Raw genomic sequence first — 27872 nt, 5'->3', positions numbered from 1 at the left:
GTCCAGGATTTGTTAACTTTGTTGTATTTGACGCTGAATGTTTGATTGTAGACCAGAGGAAGCTTAATTTGGCGAGGTCCGTCTTGATGAGGTTTAGTGTAATGAAGTAAAATAACTAGGTTTGTCCAGGAGAAAGTTGGATGCAGGTCATCCAGCTAAAAGGTCGATCAGTGCCTTGACTCGGTTACCTGGAAGAATATCCCACAGGGTAGCTGCAGTCTTCCCTAGACCTACTTTGTAACATAGGTAGGTCACCGGCAGCTTCGCTTGAGGCAGCTGGAGGAGAGCGCTGTCTGGGAGCAGAGAGACTGCGGGAAGCAGGGGCTGAGCTGCGGCAGGACGGGACAGCTGGAGCAGCCCCAGCTCGTCGGGGTGGGGAACGGCGGCTGGGGACAGATAAGCCGCGGCCGCTTTGTTCCCGCGTCAAACGCGTCTCCTGAGCTACCCGACGAACTCCCGGGCGGCGGCGGCGGCGGCCCGGCAGGCCCCGGCCCCAGCTCGCCGAGGCCAGGCCCAGCGGGGCCGCGCGGTACCAGGCGCGGCCGGGCGGCCTCCCGCCGCCGCTCGCCCCGCCTTCCCCCCGCCCCGGCCGCTGCCCGAATCAGCGGGAGGAAGATGGCGGCGCTCATCCCCCTCAGCCAGCAGGTAACCGGCCCGGCCCGGCCCGCCAGCGGCCGGACCCTGCCGGGGCGGGCAGCTGCGGGCGGCTGAGGGGAGGCGCGGCCCCCTGGCCCCGGCGGTTGAGCGCCGATCGGGGAAGGGGGAGCGGGCCCTCCCCGGTGCGGGTCCCCCTCCCGCAGGCGGGTGCATCCGGGGCCGGGTCGGCGCTGGGGCATAGGCCCTGCCTCTCCCCGTGGCCGGGGGGTGGCTCGGCCCGCGGGGGGAGAGGGTCGATGCGCGGCGGGGAGCAGGCCCCGGGCGGGGGCGAGGGGGGCGAGCAGCCCGCGGCTGTCCCCCGCCGTCGGGCCGGGACTGAGCCTCCCGGGGACAGGCGCCGGCCGCTTCTGTGGGGGCACAAAAGGCGCTGGCGCTCTCCCCTCATGGAGGCTCGGGAGCTGCCCCGCTGGGAAGGGGCAGGGCAGCACCGAGGCTTTCTGAACGCTTTCCCTCCCCGAGCTGCAGCTCCCGGGTTTGAGCTGTGGGGATTAATGCGGTCCGGTGGTCTGAGGTCCAGGGCTGGGCTGCAGGAGGGACGGGGCTCGCTCTCTGCTCTGGGCTCTGACTTTGGTCACGTCGCCCTGTTTTCCTATTTGCGACACGGGGTTAATGTCGCCTTTAGCTGTTGGGGTGTCATGACTGTGCTTAATATTTGGGAGGTGCAGGAGTAGCGTAGCCACAGGCGCGGGTACACCAGTAAAGGACTCGGTACGTGGGAATGAAAAGGAGGTTTTCACACATCAGTAGGAGAATGAGGTTTCTGCAGGGAGTGGAAGACCCTGAACCTTGGAGCTTGTCTCGCACAAGGCATGCCTCTGGGAGAGGCTGTGTTTCCAGCTCTGGTTTAATGTTTGGGATCCTTGGGTAGATTGTTGTTGTTACTGTTATAAGGGGTTTTTTTTATTAATCTCTCACCCAAATAATTTAAACCTGAACAGTGTGATCACTGTTTATTCTTTCCCATACTCCTGTGAAGATAGTCAGTTTACTTGTTTCCTTTAAAACAAAAGAAAAGCAACACCACCCCACCACCCCCCAGTGCCTTGAAATTAAACCTATTTTCTACACTGTGGCTAGGCCAGTCAGGAATTCAGAACAACTGCTGTTGATAGTTCAAATTATTTAAATGTATTGATTTCCTTTTAATAATGGACTTTTATTTGTGATACTCTGAAAATTTGTCTTTCGGTGGAGTTACGTGATGCTTGGGTAATATGTGATTTGCTGTGCGTCTTGTTACAGAGCGCACTGCTTTTTAGCTTCTGAATAACAGTACAAGTCCCGATTAACATCGGTTTAATTAAATGAGCATGTTCAGAAACATCTGAAAACATCCATGCGCATGCGAACTGTTACCAAAAGTTTTCAAGTGTACTAATGTGGTGCAAAATGTATATGTAAAATAAACTCTGGACTTGAAAGAGTTTGTTGTTGTGGAACTTCTGTAGTACATTGGTAAAAACGTATCAAATATTTATTATAATAGAAATCCTGCTTCTGTGTTGTTTAAATTCTGATGTTTGAGAAACTGGCATCAATGGTATTTTCTTTTGTATAACATAATATGTTATCTTGAGGGGAAAAAGGGCCACGTTCTGTGAACGTGTCAGTTATTTTGACATATTATTTTCTAACTAATTCATTGGACACATTCCAGTTTTAAAACTTTTTTCCTATATTGAACTGTCAAGAGCGATCTAGCTGTAATCAGGGCAGTAAACAGAATTTCCCTGGAAATTAATAAACTTCCTCTTTTAATAGCCTCAATTTCATGATTACTACAGAGATATATGCTAGTTATAATGAATGCCAGAAATGGTATTAAAAGGAATAGGAGAGGTCACGTGCTGTAATGTTGAAGCATGTTCACTCAGAAAGATATAAAATAAGAATATTGATTTCAGCATATTAGGAGCTGTGAACAGTATGGGTAATTCAAGCATGTGAAAGTGCTTAAGCATATTTGTTCTCATAAATTAATTTTATTATGGTTCTATTGTTCTGTGAAGTTACGGTTTTATGATGTTATGAAAGAGAATTTAGATGTCTAATGTACAGTATGCAAACTATTTAACAGGTTTCAGCTGTCTTTGTGTCAACTGCCTATGCATAAAAACAGTTGAAGAGCAAGCATGTAAAATCAGTTCTTGGAGTTAAACGACAACTGAAACTGGATTTGATTTATCTTTGATAACTTTATTTTCTTGAATGTTTGATCACCTTATCAGCGGTCTTTCCACTGTGCCAGGCATGTTCGACCTACAGCCTCTGGAGGTTATGGAGAGTTATGTTAGAGATATTGGGACAGCACAGATCATTTTGTAGCTCAGTCTTCTGAGACAACTCAGGATACTTGGCAAGTAGAGTAAGGGCAAAGGTAATCTTTCTGGGGCAGCAGCAACCTTCTTTTGGTTCTCATCTTTGTGGGACACCTTGGTTTTTCCCCTTTCACAGTACCTATTTTCATCCATCATATGATGTGACAAGAGTGGCTGAAAGAAAATTGTGAAACAAGAGGACACCAAGGAAAATAATTCACCTGATCCAGAGTTCTTTGTGGCCCTGAGATGACCTCAGGAAAGAGGGCTGCTAGGAACTGGCTTTATTAATTGTTCTGGTGGCAGCAGCTTACTCCTGCCTTTTTCCCAGGCCTGCGTTAAGGGACGTGGAGATGTATCCATGTGCTTGTACTGCGTACCACAAATGCAGTGTACCAGACCTGCTGTGAGAGTGCAAGTTCAAGGCTTGAACTTCAGCTTAGTACAGGAAATCAACTTAGAGATCAAACAACAAGGCACCAGGGTTCTGAAGCGTCTGTTTGGGAGGCAGTATAAAGTGTTGGTCGTAGATGACGTTTTGGGGCATATGGAGTAGGCACAGAAACCAGAGGGTTGTGAAATTGTAAGTCAAACCGAACTGCTGTGTGACAGGTTATATCCTTTGACCACTCATCAACTGCAAACTCTTCAAAATGTTGTCCCCTGATTGCCAGCATTGACACTGTCTTGTGTAGGTTCTTCATCAGCAGATATCATCAAATTACAGAATCATCTTGAATGATAGTGATGTAGTCACATGTGGTGATGGGTAGATAGGCACCTATGCTATTTTTATCGCTTGAGCCCATTTTGTCTGGTCTGCTTCATCACAGAGATGCAGCCGTTTAGGTAAATTGGTCAGAGAGGCTTAATCTTTGTAAAATTCTGCAAGTAGAGAGTCGAGTGATTAAGTGCTTTCCAGCAGCACTTGGATGAATATATGCTGTAGAAGAAACTTCACAGCATTTAAGCACATCACCCTGGATTCCTGCCACCTCTGTCAGGTAAGTCAGCTGTATGTCATGGCTGACAATATCAAATGAGGATGACAAGAATGTCTGGTGATGGGATGAGATCATTCAGTACTGCTGCTGGAGCGGTTTGCTCTGTATCTTGGTATGAATCCAGTCTCTGCGTGCTCTAGGATACTTGCCAAATTAGTTAGAGGAGCTTGTAGTTGGTCTTTGGCTAGCTTCTCTGAGCCTTCTGAGAAACGAGAGGTATGTAGTTGGGTGATAGTTGGCTAAAACATGCTAGATTTTATTCAGAGTTGGACAGCTTCCTACTTCCACCTTTCCTCTGAATGATGTGTTTCCTACTTTGGACAGGAACACAGTGCTTATCTATGCTCATCATTTACAAGCTGGCAAAAAGATGAGTTATGGTCGCAGCTTTCTTCTGAACTCCTGTCCAGCTTCTGGAAGAGCAAGAGCTTCTGGAGTGTACTGGTGGAGAATGCAGTGGCTTATTTTGTTGATGGATATAAGTGAAGTACATTTAAGATGTTTTGGAAGCTCTTCTGAAAATGCATGATCATTCCAGCCAAGTAGAAATATTGATCTTGAAAGAGCTCGGTGTTCACTTGCTTTTGATTAATAGGGTTTAGTTATTTTGGATATCTCCTTAAATTAAGATTTGGCACGTTTATTGTAAACTTACAGGAAGATTCTCTTTGTGTAAAATAAAATTTCATGCTCTTCATCGGTCTTTTCTTTCATCATATTTCTGTCTCCCTTCCCCTCAGTGTAGGCAGAACATCCGGAAATCCATGTGGATGACAAGGAAGAACGTAGCATTTGGGAGGTGACATACCACTGATCAGAGTTAGTGCAAAATAATCATTCATCACCTGTCTGACTTGTGTCCTGTAGGTGGAGAGCGGTTGTCCCAAGCAGGCTTTGGGACGTTTCGACATCTCTGCGTCTCAGTCATTGTTTATTGGGTTGTTTTATTGCTTGTTTTTTAAGGCCTTTGACTGCTTTCAGGGGTGACTTGTTTGAGGCTGGATTGTAACGTTTTTTTTCTTGGCATTGAGGCTGGAGAACGGTGTGGAGGTATAACCTGCACGTGGCTAGAACTTGTGTGGCAATTGTAGGAGGCGACTGAGAAGATGGGTGTTGGAGCTTCTGACTCTTTTGGCATTTCAGTTCCCATTTGCTTGGAATGTCAGCAAGAGGGAAGAGTGATCTGCTTGTTTAGTATTCCGAAAAGGGAGGGGCCTACCTTTGTGTCTGCTGCTTTTGTGTAATGCAGTGATAACACCAAGTTGAAATCCTCAAACAACTTTGTTAGGGAATTGTGGCATTTGTTAATTAACCATTCATTCTATTTTTTTTCTTTTTTACTCTGTTTCAGTTTAAGAGCCTAGTCCTGAAAATGCATAAACACAGGCGTATTTTGATACCAGGGCTCTGTGTGTGTATAATTGTCTGCTGAAAATATTCCATAAGTATATATACAGTACAGGAGGTCGTCACGTCAGCGTTATGTTGAAAACTCTGCCTTTGATATCAGTAGTTCTCAAACTGATCCGAAACACCTTCGCAAATAGTTCTACAAAACCTTATTACCATATAGTGTTGTTAATTAAAAGTGTGAGTATAAGTAAGAATGCTGGTGAATAAGAAGTTTTAAGAGGTGACAGTAGTCTGTTGGCTGCAAGTTTGGGGGGGATCTCTGTTATCCAGACTTAGATTTCAAGTATCCAGTTTGGAACACAGCAAATTAACATACCATTTTATATTTTTGATGGAAGTAATACACAAAGTACTATACGTGGGTTTTTTTCCTGTCAGTCAGTCCCTAAAGGTGCTCTGTCATTGCAGTTCATTCTTTGTTTTCTTAATGTCTCTCTTGTTTTTCAGTTTTCTACTGGGAATCCATTATACGAAACTTATTACAAACAGGTAGGTTCTTAAAAAAGAATTTAAAAATAAAGTGCAATTTCCTCTTCCCCAAGATTTCCCTCTCTTTTTCCTTTCCCCATTGCAGTGCTAAACTTCTGTAAATTCTCTCTGCTGAGTGGTAATGCATGCTTTTAGAACTCTTTTGACCTAGAGACAAGAGACATTTCATTTCTTATCTCTGCTTTCATGATAGACATGCTTCAATTGAATGTGAATTTTTATCTTTCAGGTAGATCCAGCATATACGGGGAGAGTTGGGGCAAGTGAAGCTGCGCTGTTTCTTAAAAAATCTGGTCTCTCTGATATTATCCTTGGAAAAGTAAGTTGAAGGAATTAAATAAGCAAGTGTACAGATAATTACTGCATTAAGTGCAGCTAACATTGAGCAGAAGGGGTTTGCAAAAAGGAATTCGGTGGAATGCAAATCAGATCCTCTGAACATTAGGTTAACCACAGATCGGTAATTGCTCCAAGGTATTGTTCTGAGTTTCATAGGAATCTAAAAAGGAAAAATTGTCTTTTGTGTAACGCTTTTGTTGTTAATAACATTGTATGTCATAACTTGAAAGCTGCAACGAACAGTTCAAGAAGGCATACAATATGAACTGTTGAGCTGAGCTAAGTTGTATTTTAAAATCACAATGGCTTTTATTTTGTATCTCCACAGATATGGGATTTGGCTGACCCGGAGGGTAAAGGATACTTGGATAAACAGGTAAATGAAATGTGCCTGTAGACCTCTTACGTTACCGGCCACGGATTAGCCTTGTTTCAAAAAACCCCTAATATCCATAGTAGTTATCCTTAGCTCTTTTCGTTTACAAGATAAGTTTTTTTCCTAGCGCTGCTCATATCCAAGTATATTACTCAGCGAGGCTGCTGGAGAAGTTTGGATGTTATTTTCTGTCCCTCTTTTGTTTTGTAAATAATCAGTATGCATGATATATAGATACATAGTCATTGAGTCTTTAACAAATACAAACTATTATTTTAAGATTTATTTTAGAAGTCTTTCTTGCATGAAAAAATATAACTAGCATTACTAAAAATGGCTTGGAATATCAAATATCAAGTTACTTGTAGATATGGAGAATTATTTTTAAACATTATTAGTTTTTAAGAAAAATTGTTGAAATTTACTTAATTATAGGAGAGTCCTTCTTAAAAACTGGCTTTGAAGTTTTCTGCTCTTTGTTCCATGTTATTGTAAAGCTTTTCCTGAATCATCTTTAAAAGCAGTGGGGTAGTTGTCACTATGCAGTTAACTGATGGGGCTATACATCTGTTGTTTCCATACTTTACTGAGTTGCACATGTACAGCGTTAGTAAAAATCATAAGTGGGTTATTGGAGACAGTGATTTAGACTGGTTCTTTTTTTTAATATATAACACTATTGTTTGTAGGGTTTCTATGTTGCGTTGCGCCTTGTAGCATGTGCACAGAATGGCCATGATGTTAACCTGAGCAGTCTGAACTTGACTGTGCCACCTCCTAAATTTGTAAGTAATATATACCTAAGTGTATGTGTGTATTATATGAGAACTAAGGCTTTAGTTGGAACGCTGGAATAATCTTATGTTCCATAAATGTCATGGTTCTGAGACTTCAGGCTGCTGTCAAACTGTTCCTTCAGACAACTGCAGTCATGACTGCCATAGTCCTGAGTAATATGTACCAGCCCCGTCCTGGACTGCAAAACTGATGCAAGTTTAACTACGGTCAGCTTGTTCAGGAAGCTGATGTGGCTAAACGCTAAATTTATGAAAAAAGAAAAGACAAAAAAAATATTATTTTTGGGCTAGGTCAACAGGAGCCTGTAGCAAAGGGCATGACTGCAGCTTTGCCTGCAGTGGCTGCTGTGGAACCTCCTTTAGCTTGTCTTAGTTCAGTGTTTGGGTACCTAATGCACCTAATGTCCTTATCGAAGTTCTGTAATAGTATAAATCAGTATGACTTTTTTTTTTATTTGGGTACATGTGCAGCCTTTTTTTTTTTCTTCTTCTCTTCACTGTAGTTAAGCTTCATGTCTATAACCATCTCTTAAAGCAATTAGTAAGGATCAGAGACGGAAGAGTGTGTGTGTATTTTTATGTATATACATATAAATAAAAAATTCTTTAATTTTAGCATGACACTAGCAGTCCTTTGCTGATCACACCACCTTCAACAGAGACTCACTGGGCTGTTAGGGTAAGTGTAAAAGACAACACATTCCATCCATTCTTTAAAAGTAAATATTTTCCTTGTCTGTAATTTTCCCAGTGAGAGAACTCTGTATCAAATATATTTCCCATTTCAAAAGTCCTCCCTTTCTGATGACAGACTTGTGCACAATAGAGACTATTGAGCCGTAGTTTTATATTTGAAATAATTATTAAACAAGGCTTTGACAACCCCTGGTGTGATGTTTTTAAGACACAATGAATTTTAATCTTCTGCCTGGATTTCTTCCACATTCCTAATAGTAGGCACTTTCATGCTTGTATAAAGGAGCCCCACCGAGAGCAGCAAAGCATTTCACCAAATCCATCCTGAAGTATTAATTTAAAGCTTGAGTTCATATGTTCTAATTAGTATTCAGTGATGCACACAATATATATCATTGGAAAAAAAGTAACTTTTGATACATACATGGGAACATTTGTATTTAGTTAATTTTCAAATGCAAACATGTTCCAAAAGGTAGAAATTTAATTATTTAAATAATAATAGCTTCTAATGCTGATTTTTTTGTTTTGGTTTGGTTTTTTTTGTACTTCCATGTTGTACTTTAAAGTGGGAAGCAAATTATTTGGGAAGAATAGTTTTTAGTTCTACAGAGTTTGTCAAAATGTTTAAAATCTGGTCAGCAGTGTTTTAATCAGAATGCATTGTCCTTTTAGAACACTACAGAAATACATCTTGTATGCTGCATGTTAAAATCTCTTAGCTATCATAACCTTAGCTTTGAAATTAAGCTCCTAAATCTAGCTCCATGGGGTTCACATTTAAATACAGCATGGTGGCACTTGCAAGAAAGCTTGGAAATTTAGAATGAATGCTTTACTGACCAGTCTTAATTTCTTGCAAGATCTCATTTTCAACACTCACACAGGCACACTTTTTTACTTATTCAGGCTATTTCTTACCAACTAGGTGGAAGAAAAAGCAAAGTTTGATGGTATTTTTGAAAGCCTTTTGCCAGTAAATGGTTTACTTTCAGGAGACAAAGTAAAACCAGTACTGATGAATTCAAAGCTACCTCTTGATATCCTAGGAAGGGTAAGTATGCTGTTTAGATTTAGCTATTCTCTAATTAGCTTCTCGTAGTTGCAATGTTAAATATTTAAATGTAACTTAATAGATCAGGTTTTGGCTGAGATTTTACATCAAGTGCATGCTGTATAGCAAGTACGTTAAGTAGGCTCTGAAGTCTTCCACTTAGAAATAAGAATAACAGTAGTAATTTGGCCCCTAGAGTAGGTTGGCTTCATTATCTCTCTATTCATTTTAAGAGCTGGAAATTTTGGTTTTGGTTGTTTAAAAACAAGAAAAAGCTCTCCTAAACCGTAATAGCTTTTATAGCATTATATTCCACTGTTTTGTCATTTTTCCAAATACAAGTTATTAGACATACCATTAAATCTATCCACTGTTTGTACAAGAAAACACTTTAAAAATTCCTAGTTTATTGTAGCTGTCAAATTGTCAAGTGTTTTTTTCATGTATATTTATAAATACTTCTGAGATCCGAGTTTAGTGCATCCATTGCATATTTGCAAGAGAAGCAAACCTTAAAGTATTTTTTCTACTTCCATTTAAAATATGTATTCTTTAATGTTTTGCATATTGATATGTCTGAGAATGAATACATTCTATGTAAGAGCTGTATCCTGGTTATATACTTTCATCTCTTCAGGAAGAACCGCCTCTTTCTCTATATTATCTACAAGAATCTAAGTATGACTTGTTTTAATTCTGTACTTGAATATTGTGAAGTACTCAGTCTTGAAAGGCTTTGTATTTTGTCTTGTTATTGTCACGATAGAAATGCAGGAAGCTTTTTCCTGTTCCAGAAAAGTTTGTGGACGAGATAGGGGACTGAGGAAATGGGCAAAGGAGATAAATCAACTGGCTTAAATTTGTATGGGGGTCCAGTGATAAAGCTGGGAGCAGAGTTCAGACGACTGAGCCTCAGTCTTAGCATTCTGTCCACTCTACTATACTGTCTCCGAGTTATATTGATGAATAAACAGTGTGAGCTGATGGCTGAGTATTAGAGTACACAAAGTTTTGCATCCTTCTAAGTCTCCTGCAAGTTTCGTTGACTGTACTTGACCTAATAATGAACTAAAGCTGATAGATGCTTAAATTCTCTCCTATAGAAAATTTGGGGGGGGGGGGGGGGGTGGACATATTTTTTTGACTAAAAATGAAAACTAGGAATTTAGGAATGGAATGTAAATTAGAAATGTATTGAATTTTCTAAAATATTTTAATTTTTTTATAAGACAAATTTGGACAATCTGCTAGCCCACACCCTCTGGACAATTCTGAAAGCCACCTCTGGTTTTTTTTTCGTCAGCTTGATGGATGACTCCTTAATTGCAACATAGAAAGATGAAAAACTTGCCTGCGTTGCATCCAGAATTTGTTAGAGCCAGTGTTGATTCATGTTGCCAGAAAACTCTAATCCAGTCTGTTTCATCGGAGACTGTTTAGCTAGGTCTAATATAACTAATGTGATCCTCACAAAAATCTATTAGGAGTCTTTAGAGAGCATGCTTAATATGGCGACGATTAACATTAAAAGCACAAAATGTAACTTGTTCTCTAAATCATTGTTTTTACCATAATTGCTGTAGGTCTGGGATCTCAGTGATATTGATAAAGATGGTCACCTGGACAAGGACGAATTTGCTGTGGTAGGTTGCTTTAAATTCTCAATTCACAGTGTGTCTGCTAGAGCAAATCACTCGTTTTTTTTTCTCAAGAGCTTTGCAGCTTTCTCTGCTACCGTCAACTGTTCTGAATTGTTCACATGGAGCTATTAAATGGTCTTTCTCAAATCCATCTACTGATTCTTGCCTGTGTCATCAAGATTAAACTTTTTGGAATTACATTCAAAATGATCTGCTCTGGTTTACATCTCTAATCTTACTGTCTTCGTTTTACTAATATATAAATGACTGATACTGGAAAATCTTGTTGCTTTTTCTTCTAACTATTAATGTTACCTGACCTTTTTGCTTTTGCAGGCAATGCATTTGGTTTATAGAGCTCTTGAGAAAGAGCCAGTTCCTTCACTATTACCCCCTTCTCTTATACCACCTTCTAAAAGAAAGAAGACGCCTGTCTTTCCTGGTGCAGTTCCTGTTCTCCCTGCAAGTCCTCCACCAAAAGATAGCCTCCGTTCTACCCCATCTCATGGTAGTGTCAACAGTCTGAACAGCACAGGGAGTTTGTCTCCCAAGCACAGCATCAAACAAACACAGGTACAAATCTCCCCCTCTTTCTTTTTGCCCCTCTTTCTTTTTGCCCTTTGTTTTGTATCGGTAAACTGCAGGAAAAAATAGAACTGCTTTTTTATTTCTGCCTCATGTGAGAAATTTCCTGAAAAGGTGTTTGTTGGTGGGTGATTTGGATGGAGGGAATGAAATGAGAATGGTAAGACTTGGAAGAACGAAAGAAGAGCACGTGATTTTCAGTCAGAGTGACTATGAAACAGCAAATCTTATGGGGAATTTTCACTTTCCATAGAAAGTGAAACCATAGAAAGGTTTTATTCATGTATCTGCTTTAGTACCAAAGAAATCATCAATCTACCTTCTAAAGCTCCTCTGTTATTAGCATGAGGACTTAGTATGACTAGTTGGGTCCGTATTTCCAAAGAATGAATGTTTTTCAACTGATGAATAGCTGTTTATCAGTATTTATAATTCAGATAAGAAGTATTAAGCTAAAACATTCATGGGAAAAGGGTAACTACCTATTTACCAATCAGATTTGACTGTGCAAGATGTTCAGCACATCTGAGACTGAATAATGTTGTATATACTCAGTGTGTTTATCTTCTTTTGAAATATAAAACTTTGTTTTCCAGCCATCTGTGAATTGGGTAGTACCAACATCTGAAAAAGTGCGATACGATGAAATTTTCTTAAAAACAGACACAGATATGGATGGTTTTGTGAGTGGCCAAGAAGTAAAGGACATTTTTATGCATTCAGGTCTGTCTCAGAATCTCCTAGCACATATATGGTAAGAACTCCCTAGTAGCTGTATTTTTGTAACTTGCTGATCTGGGAAGTCAGATTATCCAGCCAGAATTGTGATCCTAACACTAAAAAAACCCCAACCTCTTACTTGTCCTGTTGCCATACTACGATATGTGGGCTATATGGGAAAACAAGGGAGAAATAAATACTCACTTTGCTTTTCTGGGAGAGGGGTATAGGTCAGTCTGTGAATTGTGATTGTTCTTTGAAGTTCTAGTGCTCTAAGTATTTTCTCAGAGTAACACTGTTCTATTCAGTTAAATATGTCTAATAAAATACTGCTCTGTTTATGGAACTCTTTCACTAGAGTAAGCAAGCTCTGATGAGGCTGAATCAAAAGAAAATTACATCTATATGTGTATTTCAGGCTTCTTGGTAGAGAAGAAATAAGCTTTTCTTGTTTATAAGTATGATCTATTTTTTACCAGGGCTTTGGCAGACACAAGACAGATGGGAAAGCTAAGCAAAGATCAGTTTGCACTAGCAATGTATCTCATTCAACAGAAGGTCAGTAAAGGAATTGATCCTCCACAAGTGTTGTCCCCAGATATGATCCCTCCCACAGAGAGGAACACTCCCATACAGGTAAGTCATTGATTATTTGTAGATAATACAGAGCTTATGTGCTTTGAAAGTAATGGGCTTTTAACTTCTGTATTTTATTAATTTTGTAATATTATGGTAAAGAATTGCTAATTTTTTTTCTCCTCTTACAAAATTCTTTAACATCTGAGAATATACATAGATTTTTAACAACACAAGACAGTAAGTAAAAAAGAATGCAGTAGAATATTCCATAAATAAAGGAATAATAACGCTGAGAAAAGCCCAGCATGAAAAATACTCCTGTGTCATAGAGAAGGGTTTTGTGTTGTGGTTTTTTTTTTTTTTTTTTAACTTAAGGGAACTGTTAAAAGCTGGTTTAGTAGCCTGTCCCTGACTGTGATCAGTACCAAATTCCTCCCATGAAAATGTAAAATTTTTTTAATGGCTAAATGAAGAGTGATGGCTTCCTAGTTTCTGGGAATTGGTGGTTGATTCATCCCTTGTAGCATGACAGTCCGTAGTCCTATATCCATCCCTGTTAATATCATTTTACTGGAGCATCTAATCTTTTACTGAACCCTGCTTTGTTCCTTTCCTCAATAGTGTGTTTCTGAAACTTAAGTTAATAAATACTTCTGTCATATCAATACATTCATCTTTTCTATAAATTATATAGTATTTTCCTTTACTTTTTTTACTTTCCCTAACCAGAAAGCTCTAAATATATTTTAATTGTTGCTGTTGCTCTGGTCCTTTTTCCTATATCCTTTTTCTATAGACTCTGTCAGGTTACTTGACCCCTGTAGGAACTGAGATCTCAGCACTAACAGAAATGCGTCGTGTGAGTAATTGTAATGTCCAAAAGAATGCCAATTTGTTTATGTAAGCTACTTGTAACTTTTTTAAAGTTTTTCTTTCTACACCTTCTCCTGTCTCTTTGCCCTTGTGTTCTGTGACACTTGCTCTTGGCATGATGATAATGTCACAGCAATGTGAAGTTACCAGTATTGGCTGTTGACCCGGTGATATTGCTTCCTTCAGCAATTTGAGATGCATTGGTCTGTCAGGAAGTTCTTTGACAGGCAACTCAGGGTTGACGTGTTAAAGTTACTCACGTACTAGTTCTCTGAAGCTGTGGGCAATAAATACACCTTGGTGCAAGAGCTTTAAGCTTCCCATTATTTTCAGTTCATTAGATCTTTTTTTCATCTACTGTGGTTTTAGCTGAATATAACATGAAATAAACCGTGTGTTACTGTGAACATAGCAGATTAGTTTTCAGTTCGTGTGGAACAATGAACTGTGTTACCCTAAATGATGCAGCAGCTCATTTTAACTTATTTCGTAATCAAATTGGGTAACACCTTATTATGATCCTGTACAGCATACAGTACAGGTCTCTCAGCAAATCTGTGTCTAGTCTGAAAATATAAAAGTGATATGAGAAGCTTTTGATTTGCTAGCTTGAAGAATTAGTCTGGATTGTTGTTGTTGTTTATGATTACTTAATGACATTTTAACAAAAGAAATGCTCATCCAAAAATGAGGACTTAATTAACTTATTTAAACTGGATATTCACCTATTGTTTCTGCAAAAAAAGTCATTTTACTATGCTCTCTGTTTGCGGTTTGCTGGTTGGGTTGTTGGGGGCTTTTTATATTGAATAAAGCCAAACTTTCTGTGGTTATCACAGCAGTCTCAAAGTGAGCGAAGTAAGCAAACTGTACTTTCTTCTTTTTAAAATGCTATTTAAAAATGGTAGGTCTCCTGATTTGTCATACTAGCAGTGAGTTCAGCATTGCAGTTTTTGCTCAGTTGCAGTACTGAGAAAGAACTACAAAGAACTAGCAATCCTTTTTATACTAAAGACTAATTTTGTACCAAATGCTGAGATCCTTTCTTAAGAGCCTAAAAGGCAAGGGATACCCTCTGCATCTTCGCTGATCTACACCTGAATGGCAGTAGAAATGACCTGCACTGCAGGAAATTGGGTATAATTGCAGAAATTGGCATTAATTTGTGGCAGGGCTCAAGAAGACTGAAATTACAATCTGATTTCATTAAGTTCCCTGGAAGGTTTGCTATTGACTATAGCAGAGCTGCGTTTTTAGGTTTTGAATTTTAATTCTACCATTGCCTGCAGTTTATTCGTTGACATTGTGCATGTCTTTTAACTGCTGTGTATTTTGACTATCCCATCTGTTAAATGGGCATAGAGAAAATTCTCCTGTCTCGCAGGTAGAATTGTGTGGCATGCTCAGTGGTTGTTGCATAATAATTTGATGTCTCCCATAGAATTTTGCAAATGCAAAATTGTCCCACCTTTGTCCTCAGCCTTTGTAAAGGAAGATCTTCTGTTATGACTTGGTATTTTAATAGACTATTTCATTCTTAACAGGATAGTTCAAGTTCCGTTGGATCAGGAGAATTTACAGGGGTGAAGGAACTGGATGATATTAGTCAAGAAATTGCACAGCTGCAGAGGTAATAGGTTGTGGCCTATTAACAAAACCTTGGAGTAGGAGAGCCAATTAAGTATATAGTACTGATGTGTCCGTTACTTTTGTTTTCTTTTAGTCAATTTATCATTACTTGTCACTGAAGTTGGTGGCGAATCTCCCACTGATACCCTACAGTTAGCCAATTATGTAAAGCCAGCCTGGATTCTACCAGGTGACTTCAGAAGATTGATTATGGAGCAGATAGTATTTTTCAAAGAGTAATTGATACGATATACCTTTACTCCTTTAAAGAATGTATCAGAATGTGGGCTGGCATTTTTGGCTGCGTGGTGTTTCCAGAATAATATTTAATTGATTTTTTTTGCGTGCGCACATGTGTGTGTGTTGTATTATTTAACTAATCACGAATACATGTGCTTGTTTATCTTACAGAGAAAAATACTCTCTAGAGCAGGACATTAGGGAAAAGGAAGAATCAATCAGGCAGAAAACCAATGAAGTTCAGGTAAAAACTCTGTTTATCATTATTAGTTTTCATTTTAATCTAAAATAATATACGGGGAATTAAGCATTCTTCTATCTTTCCTTATCTTGCTTCTGGGCAAGTCTTTCCTACTTTCATGGGATTTTCCTCTAACTTACAGAAAGATCTGTATTTTCCTGTTCTCCATCAGAAGTGTTTTCTTCTGATGCTGGTTAATATAAATAGAAGATGATACGTGAACAGTTTGAAATGTCTTTTTCGTTAGTGCTTGACTAACACTGTAATTTAGGAAATCATGGCTCAAAGAGTATCGGTTTTGATAATTAGGATAGCTCAATTACATGTGCTCTGTCTCACAGTCTCTTTCCATCTTGCGGGCACTGATTTGTTTCCTGATGTCTCATACAAGTTCCTGCAGAAACAAAACGTATGCATGCAGGAAATAGGCTGTATGACATAGAAAATATTTTGGAGTTTGCTAGTGTGTTTGTCTGTGGTTGATCATTCCTAGAAGACAACAGCTAAATGTAAGTTACAAACTGTGGAATTTTCCTCAGGAACTGCAAAATGATTTAGATAGGGAGACAAGTAACTTGCAAGAGCTAGAGGCTCAGAAACAAGATGCCCAAGATCGCCTGGATGAAATGGACCAGCAGAAAGCCAAACTGAAAGATATGCTGAATGATGTAAGGCAGAAATGCCAGGAAGAAACACAGGTGGTGAGTGTATGTTAATTCTGGACATGCTCAAGAGTATTGTGTCTTTTGTTGAAGGAAATTCTATTTATTTAATGGATAAGCTCGCTTTGTTTATTCATTTTTACGATAAATAGCAATTTCCACACAAATACAGAGGTCCAAGAAAGGATTTTGCTAACCTACATACTTTTCATAATGGTCATAAATGGGGGGTTGAACCAGATGATCTCCAGGGGTCCCTTTCTACGTAAATTGTTACTGTTCTGTGAGTATATGAAACAGTCAACCTAATAGGGTAGTTGAGAAGCATTATTCCTGACCCATGAGACGGTCCATGGGCAGTGGTGCATATTTTGATCACTGTGAACCTCATCAGTATTCCGAGTTAAAAGTGGGTTTTCAGGGGGATACTATCGCCAGTGTAGCTAGTGTGTTATCTTAATGTAGAAACTTAGTGCATAAGGTCATATAAGAAGGTGTATAAGGAGAGTCATATGCAACTGTGTGATTTTAACTCTTATCGGAGTTAAAAATCAACTTTACAGTACTTGATAAATGTTTGAATGGAGAAGGAGCCAAGTTCTGAAAAGTACAAGATAACCATCTAAGAAACACCTTCTAATTACCTTTATAATTAGTGTAGTATTTCTGTCATTTAAAATATTAATATTTCTTGGTCTTATTGAATGTCCTATGTGCTTTTATCAAGGATTTTGTGTAACATAATAAGAAGCATGCAGTTCTTCATATGAAGTTCTTGTTATCTTCCTTAGCAGTTGATAGGTTGCTTTACAACTTTCTATTATTTGTTATAAATTCATAATTTGTTACATTTATTTCATATTTCACTTTGATTTTTGTAACGTTTTATTTCAGATTTCATCACTAAAAATGCAGATTCAATCTCAGGAATCAGATTTAAAATCACAGGAAGATGACCTTAATAGAGCAAAAGCAGAGCTGAATCGCCTCCAGCAAGAAGAAACTCAGCTAGAGCAGAGTATCCAGGCTGGAAAAGTGCAGCTTGAAACAATAATCAAATCTTTAAAATCAACACAGGAAGAAATAAACCAGGTATCCACTGTAGTTCATAAACTTCTTTTTTGCTTCTTGAAAGGCTGAGAGTTGAACATCACCTAGAAAGATTATTTTTCAGAAGAGAAGAAAAATACTGGTTCTTGAAATAAGCCTTTTTGACTGGTGCTTAGTAGGTTAATTCCCAGTTTGAGTCAGGAAAAGTTCAACTCTGGCAGGGGGAAAATGCAACTCTCTGGCAACCATGTTTAACGAGAATGTGAGCATGGCAGTGTTATTGAATGTGTGACATACTAAAGCACTTTTCACTGCTTAGGCAAGAAGTAAACTTTCTCAACTTCAAGAGAGTCATCAAGAAGTCAATAAGAGTATAGAAGAATATAATGAAGCTCTCAATGGGATTCACGGTGGTAGTCTCACGAATTTAGCAGACATAAGTGAAGGCCTTGGGCAGACGGAAAGAAGCAATTACGGAGCTATGGTAAAAAAAAAAAATTACTGTTGTTTAGTGTATTTTACAATAATCAGGTTTGTGACTTGCACCTAGTCTGAAATAGTTATGATGTTTGTTTAGCTGGCTTTTGGTATGTTAGCAAATACCATGATCCCTGCAAGGTAGCAATCGCCAGTGCAAGGCAGGGCAAAGACTTTAATACTGGTGGAAAACCTGATTTTTAAGCTTTGGGTTAGATCTTGTGCTAGAATTTGTGCCTGTGTAACTGTAACAATATGGATATGTAAGCAATCTGTAATTGGAAACAAAAAGAAAAGGTCATGTTAACCCTTGATTTGTAACCTGTCACATCTTTAGTCTCAGGAAGTAGGTAGGACTTTATTTCCAATTCAAATGTTTTGGGTGTTTTTTGCAAGTTGTCCGGTTTACCAAGGTGACACCTTCTCTTGCTGTAAACTTCCCTTTAATCATGTATTTCTTTCTTATTTCCAAAAGAAGCTATACAGATTTCTCCTTTGCAGTGAGCTATGTTTGTTACCTATTTCAGTAAAAAACATGTTCCCTTCCCAAAATACATAGATAGTTCTCTTCTGCTTAAACAGTTCTAGCATTGTTTATATCATTTATTATGTTTTATTTTAATCAGTATTTTTCTCAGTTCATAAGGTCCTTCAGGTTCTTAAAGATTTTTCCAGTCAGTTTCTTTTGGGTATCTATTGTTGATTTGGATATTTAATCAATTACTCTAAATCACAAGACTTTTCATTTTTTAAGCCTATTTCTTTGCTTTAAATATAAAATTCACATACTTGCTTGATGCTACTTGCACATCTACGTGGTGCTTCCTCATTAGGGAAACATATTTTCCAGAGTCCTTGTAAGCACAGTATTTACTATGGGTTTAGTATGAAATTAAAAATATATCACGTATAGTGTACTAATAAATATTCAGTGGGCATGCTACCTGTATGCCCTGCTTTACACTTCCTCTGTAAAACAAAACGCTCGAAAGGAGAAAAGTGTAGGTTAAGAACAACAATACATTGAGAGACGTGGTCTGAAAACATTTTAGTGCCTATTTTCTGTGCTTGCATGGCTTGCATAAACATTATGTTTAATTTCCAGTGGAAACTTCCAGATGTTTCTCTTTATTTGCAAAACCTAAGAATCACTTACTGGAAGAAAACTCCAGTGTATGTTCACAGCAAATTTTTTAAACCATTGTGTCCCTTTTCCGTTTCTTAATTCTTCCTTCTCCTTCCTCCTCTCCCCACCTCCCTCCCTGCTGTTCTGAGAAGTCTTAATTAAGTCTTCTTCATTTGCATCTTGTAAAGGGATGACAGAAATCCCGTATCTTTCTAGTGCTGGAGGCAGTGTAAGTGGGTAGTTGTTATTAGATATTTTTTACATTACGAGTTTGAATGACTTTGACAGTCAGTGGAGCTCTGCCGTGCAGGTGCTGTATGCACATATGGCTACTGTGGCAAGGACTGGTTTCATCAAAGAGACCCAAAACAGACAAAAGACAGGGATATGAGATGCAAACGAATGTGACGAAGATGTTTCATAACTTTAGTTTGCTAGTTGTTCATACTGGATTTTTTTTTTTTTGTAACTTGGCAAGGCTATAGGTTGGCCTCCGCTGGCAAACCTTTCCGTGGTCAAAATGTTGGGGTGACACTCTTCCTGCCATGTAGTGCTTTGTAATGTGAAATCAGGGTTTGGAGCTTTAAGCTCAAGAATGAGTTAACAAGAAGCAATCTTGAGTATGACTACTCAGTAGTAATTTCTTTTATTTGTAGTCCACAAATGATTTCTGGATCCTTTCCTTTTAAACAAGTGTCTTATCTGAAACTGAGCTGTAAAATAACTGGGAGAGAAGAATTTTTGGGTAGCGTGGTGGTTGGGGGTTTTGTTTGGTTTTGTTATTTAAGCATTTGAGAACTGAATATATTAATGTAAGAAACAGTTTAACCTTTTATTGTTATCTGTATATACTTTTTGATGTTCTGTGTAGCCTCAGGCTACATATTTCTTTCTACTGTGTAATTACTTCTGTTTAGAAGCCACTTACTCAGAAAGTTCTTTAGGAAGTCATTTTTAAGATCATTAAACAGGAACCAAGATACCATAGAATTTCTGCTAAATGGGTAGCTGAGCATTTTAATTGTGGTAAGTTGCTGTAATGTTTCTCCTCTTAATTTTTAGGATGATCCATTTAAGAATAAAGCCTTGATGTTTACCAATAATACACAAGAATTGCATACAGACCCATTCCAGTCAGAAGATCCTTTCAAATCTGATCCATTTAAGGGAGCAGACCCTTTCAAAGGCAGTAAGTGACTAATGGCTTAACGGAGACCTTGAAGACCGATTTGTTGAGTAAATGATATTTTCACAAACTTTTATCATCTTGCTAAATAGTGGATAAAACAAATGATTTTTCTATTCTGCATAGGTGACCCATTCCAGCATGATCCTTTTGCAGAACAACCACCTGCTCCAGCAGGTAATAGCCCTTTTGATGACAGGACAGATGTGATATAAACAATTTGTAGCCAAATACAAAGATATCCAAGGTTTCCCTGGCTTCAGATTTTTGGTTTGCATGTGGGAACTTAGAAACCTGACAGGGTGTGCATTCAGGATCAATATGTTAATAACATGCGTGTAACTCTTTATTAAGTCCATAACCTTAATATAAACATGTACTTGGTCAAACTTAGTTAATAACCTGTTCAGAGAGGTATCTGAAGTTTATCAGATTTACCAAATCATTTTGTGTTTTTATAAGAAAAACTACATCAGTGAGTATGAGGTCAAATACAGAATGGTTCAGTATGGACACACTAGGTGCTACATTCTATTTACCTTTTAATACTTCTAGATCCATTTGGAGATGATCCATTTAAGGAAAGTGACCCATTTCGTAGTTCTGCCCCTGAGGATTTCTTCAAGAAACAGGTGAAGAGTGACCCGTTTACCTCAGATCCATTCACAAAACCCCCCACTTTACCCTCAAAGGTCAGTAATTTTTAAATCTACACATAATAGATTTCTTTACTAATGACAAGCTTATTGTCTGAAAGCAAAAAGGAACAAAATATCACCAAATACTTTTCTCCTAACTGATGAAATATGATTAATTTTATTCTTAAAATTAAGTATGGATTGTTAAGGCAATCAGCAGTTTGTTCTTTCCAGTTCCATGGTAATGATGTATATTCACCATGAAGATGCAATTAGGTGGATTTTCCCCCCCACCCCCGCTGGGAATTTTAACCCGCCAGCACCCACTCACTCACACCATTACCTCCATTCCATCGATGTTTCTATTTGTGCAGTCACATAGTGAATCGGATCGAGGAACTGATCAGGCTAAAGGATTACTGAGTCACCAACAGACAATAGAGCCAAGGCAGTGGAAGGACTGCGCAGAACATGTTCGTCAAGTGTATAGTCATAGTTCTTAAGCTGTCCTTACGTGTATGTGTGTGGTTGGTTTGGGGGGGGGGGGGGTGGTGGTGTATGGATTTTTTGTTTTGTTTTTTAATTAATCCTTTCTCTCACCCTTATGGCATTCATTGACTATTGCCACCCAAGTGTCAGAACAGCATTCCAGTATCAGTCAGTGGGAGGTTAGTTTAAGTCTTGCAATATAGGTTTGTACTTAAATAACAGCAGACTTCTCAAACTGAAGAGCGACTGTAGATACCATCTATTTAAAAAGAAGCGATACACAGACTCTGAATTAACAATAATGTAAATGCCTGACCTGAATATTCAGTCTCTGTTGCTTAAAGACTAAGCACTTCTGGGTGTAATTTCTTATTTTGCCCTGGTAACTAATATTGCTTGTATTTCAGTGTGATACACTTTTCACTTGAATGTGTTTCACTTGTAGGTACTTGGTGTTTTGTTCAACGCTATCAATAGTGAAATACAGTAATAATGCAAACTTCATATAATCAGTCGATTTTATCCTACTATATGTCCACTGAACAGAGTGGTCTGAAATTGGAAATAATTTGTCCTAAAGCGAGAAATTTTGATTTGCGTAAAAAGACAAGTGCATAGTACAGCGGAACAATAATTATGTATATCTGTTCTTATTTAGCCTGACCCTTTTGAAAGCAGTGATCCTTTTACGTCTTCCAGTATCTCTTCAAAAGGTCCAGGTAAGAAGAAAAAATTTTCTCATGAAGATGAATAAGGAGGTATCTCTTTGTGAAAGAAGAATCAAATGTAAAAGTTGAGAATAAAGAAAGTGTCGTGTGCACTGTTGGCAAATATCATTGTGGTCCTATTATGGATTATGAAGATTAAGTCTTTGTGTACACTATATACTTCACTTCTTTCTTTTTTCTTTTTTTTTTTCCCCCCCTCCAAACAACTGGTAGAAAACCTATTGTTTTACAGAATTCTCTTTTAACATCTTATGCTAGGCCAAAATGCAAGTGCTTTTTAATCACCTGCCTAGTTTTGTACTTCATTGGCACCAAGCATTCTTCATAATTCTTAAGTATTATTTAAAATAACTTTTTTTCCCTGTATCTGTTTCAGATCCATTTGGAACACTGGATCCATTTGGAAGTGGAGCTTTCAGTAGTGGTGAGGGATTTGCAGACTTCAGTCAGATGTCAAAGGTAAAGGTTACAAGGAAAGCAACTGTCCTTTTAAAAATTTATGTACAGATGCTTTTTTTTAAGGGGGTGAGACGATTGTAACTTTTCAGCTGACAACCCACTTTTGCTAATCTTTTTCTGATCAACCTCACCAGTTACTTAGCAAAGCATTTTCCATCCATCTCAGATAGCAAAGTCTTACCAAGACCGGTAGATTCAGCAGGGATGAATCAACTTTTCACAAATATTTTCAAATACCAGAGGAGCAAAAGAAATAACTTCTAGTTTCTACTTGTAAGAAAAGGTTGTTGTTCCAGATACTAATATATTTCAGCGTCCAACCTTCCTCTAAGTCCTGAAGTCTGCTTCTTGGGTACTTCATCTCTCATAGCATCCTGACTTGTTCTTAAACTTCTCCATGAGCACAGGGAACCAGAGGAAGGTGGAAAACACGGTGTGCTGACATTTCATAGCTCTTAACAGAATTGCTGTTTCCTTGGTTTCTTGGTATAAACTGAGTATATAAGGTATTTCAAATAGAACTAGGTCCTTACCTCCTCATCTGGATCGGCCGCAGTCTGCTGATAGCTTTCTGAGATGGAGTTTGGAATTTACAGTTGACATCAGTTGCCCAACTTTTTACACTTAGTTCCACAATAAAGCTTGAACGTTGTAGAGTGAATGTTAACTAGAAAATAGGTAATCATATCACTTTGACTAATTAAACTTCTTGTATTTTTTTCCTAACTTTTCTTACTGGTTTTTGCGGGGGTTTTAGCTCTCCACTAGGTGGCAACAGTTTTTACAAATACTGATGTGTTTGGCTTGAGTTAGAAGTTTTAGCAAAGGTCTGACTGCAAGCTTTAGTTTTGCCTACAAAATTCCTCTTTCTTCATTTCAGGATGATAAATTTCCCTGCATGGCATAATTTTTTTTATACCTTTTTTAATCAGTAGGAGAGTCCTTCACATGAGCCAGCTGAATATAGGAAACATTAAAAAGTATGGGTTTGGAATTTTCCCTGAGCTTTTACAAAAAAGACAGATAGCTCTGTGTAACTTGAGAAAAGCTTGGAAAAAAGCTATGCATTCTGCAATCTACCCTGTTTTTCCAGTTTCTATCATGGTTCTGTTTGTCAGAGTGAAGGCCAGACTGTAGTATTGACCGTTCGTTGCCAAATAGTGAAAAGTAGAGTTTTACTTCCTTTTATTTTTTCATCAGCTTTTTGCTAGGACTAAAAGTGCTAGAAGTACTTAAGTGATTAAGAGCGTAAGTACTTTTGAATGTTAATGAAATCCTAGCACCTCTGTCAGTGGGTGTTAGCCTCTTACACCACTGACATAGTTCTGTAAATCTGTCCTCATTTTTTGAAGTTAATGCTTTTACTTGGGTTAACTTGTAGCTTTCATGAAACAACAGATGTTCAACAATGTGCTTACATTCTTTTTCTTTTCTTTTTTTTCATGTAGTCAGTAGCTTCAGACCCCTTCGCCTCCTCTTTTGGAGGGGTGGGATTCTCAGATGACCCTTTCAAAAGCAAATCAGACACACCAGCGTTACCACCGAAGAAAAATGTCCCTCCACGACCCAAGCCACCCAGTGGTAAGGAGGTTTTCTTTTTTTAATAGCCAGTTCCCCCCAATTTTCTGTATATTATTGGACATAAGGACAAGTTGACAGTCTTCTATATCATTATCTTATATTTCAACCATGGAGGAAGGTATAAGATTATCAGTAAATTGGCAGAAACTGTTAGTAAACCAGACTGGAACTCTTCAGACTGGAAAACAGATGATTAGGGAGTGGTATGACAGATCTGTAAAATCACTTGTGGCAGGGAAAAACGGGGAAAAAAATTTCTTTTCCATGTAGGCAACAAATGAGATTAGTAAATGGCACCTTCAAAATAAACAATTAGGTTTATTTTTATACAATAGTCTAAATTTAGGATTTTTTTTTTTTTTTTTGCCAGAGAATATGGTGAATGCAAAAAGCTTAAATGGGCTTAAAAAAGAACTAGATAATTCTTAGAAGAAAAATCCAACAGGGGCAACAGGGTCTACCAAGCGCCAGAGTACTCTCTCTGGTTCCTGTCTTGCTGAATGTCTGCAAGGTAGACTGAAGTATGGCTGTATCTTTACCTTGTTTTGATGTTCTTCCTGAGGCATCTGCCACTAGATACTAACAAGAACAGGGTACAGGGTTAGACAGACTTGTCCTGATCTGTCCAGGTATGATCAGTCTTGTATTCATGCATTGCTGCATTAATTAAATATAAAACACTTTCTGAATATATGGCTCGTTCCTGCTTCAAGTCCATTATGTATGGAAATTCTTAAGAGATGTATGAATCTCCTGAATTGAAAATAAGATCTCTTTTAATGGAGATTCAACTTCTGCTTGTTCGCCCTCCCTAGAGTTGATTTTCAAAATATTCAGATACCAGTGAAACTGTTTTAAGAACTGAAGCTGCTTAGAGCTGTTAGTTTCAAGTCTCCTTTTAACAACAGTGGTATAGTTCAGTTAATACTAGCAGTGAACATTTAGTTGGCTCAAAAAAAAGCTGGATTCTGCTTATGAATAGGCACATAATTTTGCACCAAACATGTGGGTCAACATCTAGTATTTTCATGTATCCACTAACAGTATGTTAGGAAGCATAATACAAAGAAAACAGATCCGTTATTAATGTCTCCCTGTCTAAATATGTGGATTGTCTACCCTTCTGCTGTTGCATTTTGGAGCAAAGCATGCACCCTGCACCCATCCTGTTTATAACAGGTATTGTTGATCTGTCTGGTTTTGCAAACTAGCAAGACGTATGCTAGAACTAGCTCCTTGGATAAACGTGAAAAGTGCTTTCTATTACCGGGGTATCCTGAAGATGTCATTAACTGTCCCATAGATTGATCCAAGGTTTGGACAATACTGTATAATACAGTAGACTTATAAGCAGGCCATGCAGCAGCATTAGTTTGTTACTATTACTATGATTTTATTGCTCAAGAGATGATGATGCACACTAAAACCCTGAAATCAAATGATGAGGTTCTGCGTAGGTGAGTATTGATGAAAATTTGTCAGGATATGCTCTAGGATTGTGGAAAAGTTCTGGAAGCGGTCTGTTCCATGCTTGCTTTGTGTAAATATTTTCTACTACTGAGGTACTAGAGAGCCTTTAGTAAATAAAAAAACCCAAAACATAATATGTAATGTTGACAAATATGAACTAACAGGACACAAATGAATAAAAGCAGAAATACAAAAGCTGAAGGTAGTCTTATTTGCCTTTGTGAATGATGTTATTTTTCTTTCTTTATTTGGTTTTCAAGGAAAGTGTGTAAGTGGCCATCTTTCTCTTTTTAAGAAATGTCTACATAAAATAATTTAGTGTTTAATGGGCCTATATAAAGTTGAATGAGTCAAACAAATACTAAATATACCTATATTATCTCTTTCATGTGGTTTCTTTCTATTACTTGTTCGAAACATGATTATTCCTAGCAAATACAGTGTAATAGTAGCAGCAGAGATGAGAAATACATGCCCTAGGATTGGCTCACCTACATGGGGTTTTTTTTGATTTATGTCTCTTCATTCCCTCTTTTGTGCACATTGAGGAATTTTGGAGAACATCTAGCTTTAATAATTTGTTTTGAATTTAGACGTGTGCACTCAGCCTTTAATCAGTCTTCTAAAAAAATTTGTTTAAATGCGTACCTTCCCCTCTTCTTGGGAGAGACAATATTTGTCAGGTTCCGCTGCTCTACCAAAAGCAAACGTTGTTATGATAAAATAGACTGAGGAGGAAACAAGACAGGGGTTTTTTTTAAAGCAAATGAGCCTCATGTGCTTATGCAGTTATACTCCTCCCTTCCTTCCACAACTAAGGCAATCTTCAGTGGTTACTTAAAGCATGAGAAATTATATAGTAATATACTGCGATTCTAGCAAGAGATACAGGCGTACAAGTGTGTGTTAGAAATGGGAACGCTGCTCAGAAAACAAACAACAGACAAGAAACTTCCGTTGTTTCTTACCTTTCTCATTGGTCTGTTTAATTAAAAAACAACTAGGTGATAAAGATCTTGCTGAAGGATGAATAAATGCTAGACGAATCTGTAATTTGCCTTTCTGTTCCCAGTTTGTAGTCTTTTTACTAAAACTGTTCTTTCTGTTGGGGGGGATTTTTCACATTGAAAAGCACTTGTATGGTTTGCTTGCATTTTGTTAGGCAGGTGCAATGAAGATCTAACGTAAGGCTTTACTTGTCCTCAACGCTCTGCAGTCAAGTAGAAAATACTAATAAATATTTTTGCAGAGCATTGAAAGCTGTCTGATTTCCCAAGTAGTTGTGGATAGGGGAAACTAGCAAAATCCACCAGGGATTGTTCCCGATTCAGTGCTTTTCTGTATACAAAGTTTTTTTAGGAGTTACGGGACATGCAAGCGTTATCTGATCGATCCATGGAGGTATTGCAGGGTGTCCTGGAGGATCAGGGTGTGGCCACAGTGTGCCACAGTTCCCTTCTTGCCCACGTGTCTATGTTTTGTCAAGATGAATGAGGAGTTGTGCATCAGGTCTCATTTCTTCACGAAGACAAAGGCAGAGCGAACCTTTGGAACTGAACACGGGGCCAGGGAAACACTTCAGACATTGCCTCTGCTTACCATTTAGTGATGGTCAGATCAAAAGGCCTTCAGATGTACCTGGAAAAACCTGTAAAAGGAATATGTAGTTCAGATTAGCTGCTCTCATATAAAGGCTCTGGAGACATTTTTCATAACATGCTTAAGGGAACTTCTCTGCTACTGCCAGCTTTGTCAGCAGCAGGATTGCAGTGGGTAATCATTGTCTGGCCTTATAAATCCTGACCTGTTTGCTGGCTGCTTGTAAAGTGAAGATTGGTTGGTTGTTTTGGTTGGTTTGGTTTTAGTTGGTGTTCTGGTTTTTTTTCAAAGCTTGGACGTTGGGAAGCAGCTATGATCTGCTGACTGTATCAGCAGATACTTCAGTTCACAGTTGTCTGTGGTTGTTACTATCTGGCAAGGATAGGCAAACACTTACTGCGTGGCATGGATTAGACACCCTTGAGATCCCTATCTTTCCCTACTCGAAAACTAAGGTTAAGAGAGGGGATGACAATCATGAGATTATTTCCTTAAAGTTGTATCTTAGGCTGAATCTCAGGCTTATGCTTGTTCTGTTCTTCATAAATCATTTTCCTTTTTTGTCACTCCTTTTTGAACCGGTGTCTTTCAAGATCTTTTAGATGTTACAGAGTCTTAGACTGATCCTTGCTTGGTCCAAGAGAAATTCCATATGCTTGTTTTTCTGATTAAATGCTCTCTTGTGTTTTTTCAATATGACTATTTAAAGGTAAAGTGCAGAATCTTTAAAGAGAATTGGAGGAAGACTAATAAATCA

General features: G+C 38.4%; 1 protein-coding gene across 5 annotated transcripts in view; it reads left to right on the top strand.

Moving 5' to 3' along the window:
* Positions 1 to 588: 588 nt before the first annotated feature.
* The window catches only part of EPS15L1 (epidermal growth factor receptor pathway substrate 15 like 1), a 46503-nt gene continuing 19219 nt past the window's right edge, over positions 589 to 27872 (top strand). For 2 of the 5 annotated variants that reach the window (XM_076359657.1, XM_076359660.1), the window contains exons 1-23: positions 589 to 645; positions 5840 to 5885; positions 6115 to 6200; positions 6549 to 6596; positions 7286 to 7381; positions 8010 to 8072; positions 9018 to 9143; positions 10727 to 10786; positions 11120 to 11356; positions 11965 to 12122; positions 12568 to 12724; positions 13464 to 13526; positions 15085 to 15170; positions 15581 to 15653; positions 16190 to 16351; positions 17207 to 17404; positions 17682 to 17846; positions 20028 to 20154; positions 20278 to 20328; positions 20707 to 20843; positions 21937 to 21997; positions 22383 to 22465; positions 23914 to 24046. In XM_076359657.1, coding sequence (XP_076215772.1) covers positions 616 to 645; positions 5840 to 5885; positions 6115 to 6200; positions 6549 to 6596; positions 7286 to 7381; positions 8010 to 8072; positions 9018 to 9143; positions 10727 to 10786; positions 11120 to 11356; positions 11965 to 12122; positions 12568 to 12724; positions 13464 to 13526; positions 15085 to 15170; positions 15581 to 15653; positions 16190 to 16351; positions 17207 to 17404; positions 17682 to 17846; positions 20028 to 20154; positions 20278 to 20328; positions 20707 to 20843; positions 21937 to 21997; positions 22383 to 22465; positions 23914 to 24046 — 2446 coding nt within the window. In that variant the 5' untranslated portion in view covers positions 589 to 615. Of the gene's footprint in view, positions 646 to 5839; positions 5886 to 6110; positions 6201 to 6548; positions 6597 to 7285; positions 7382 to 8009; positions 8073 to 9017; positions 9144 to 10726; positions 10787 to 11119; positions 11357 to 11964; positions 12123 to 12567; positions 12725 to 13463; positions 13527 to 15084; positions 15171 to 15580; positions 15654 to 16189; positions 16352 to 17206; positions 17405 to 17681; positions 17847 to 20027; positions 20155 to 20277; positions 20329 to 20706; positions 20844 to 21936; positions 21998 to 22382; positions 22466 to 23913; positions 24047 to 27872 lie in introns of those variants that run through there. The other 3 variants (XM_076359659.1, XM_076359658.1, XM_076359661.1) reach the window with 3 other exon arrangements.

The sequence above is a fragment of the Aptenodytes patagonicus genome, chromosome 25 (genome assembly GCF_965638725.1).
Source record: "Aptenodytes patagonicus chromosome 25, bAptPat1.pri.cur, whole genome shotgun sequence".
Classification (NCBI taxonomy): domain Eukaryota; kingdom Metazoa; phylum Chordata; class Aves; order Sphenisciformes; family Spheniscidae; genus Aptenodytes; species Aptenodytes patagonicus.
This window is presented reverse-complemented; position numbering and strand designations above follow the sequence as displayed.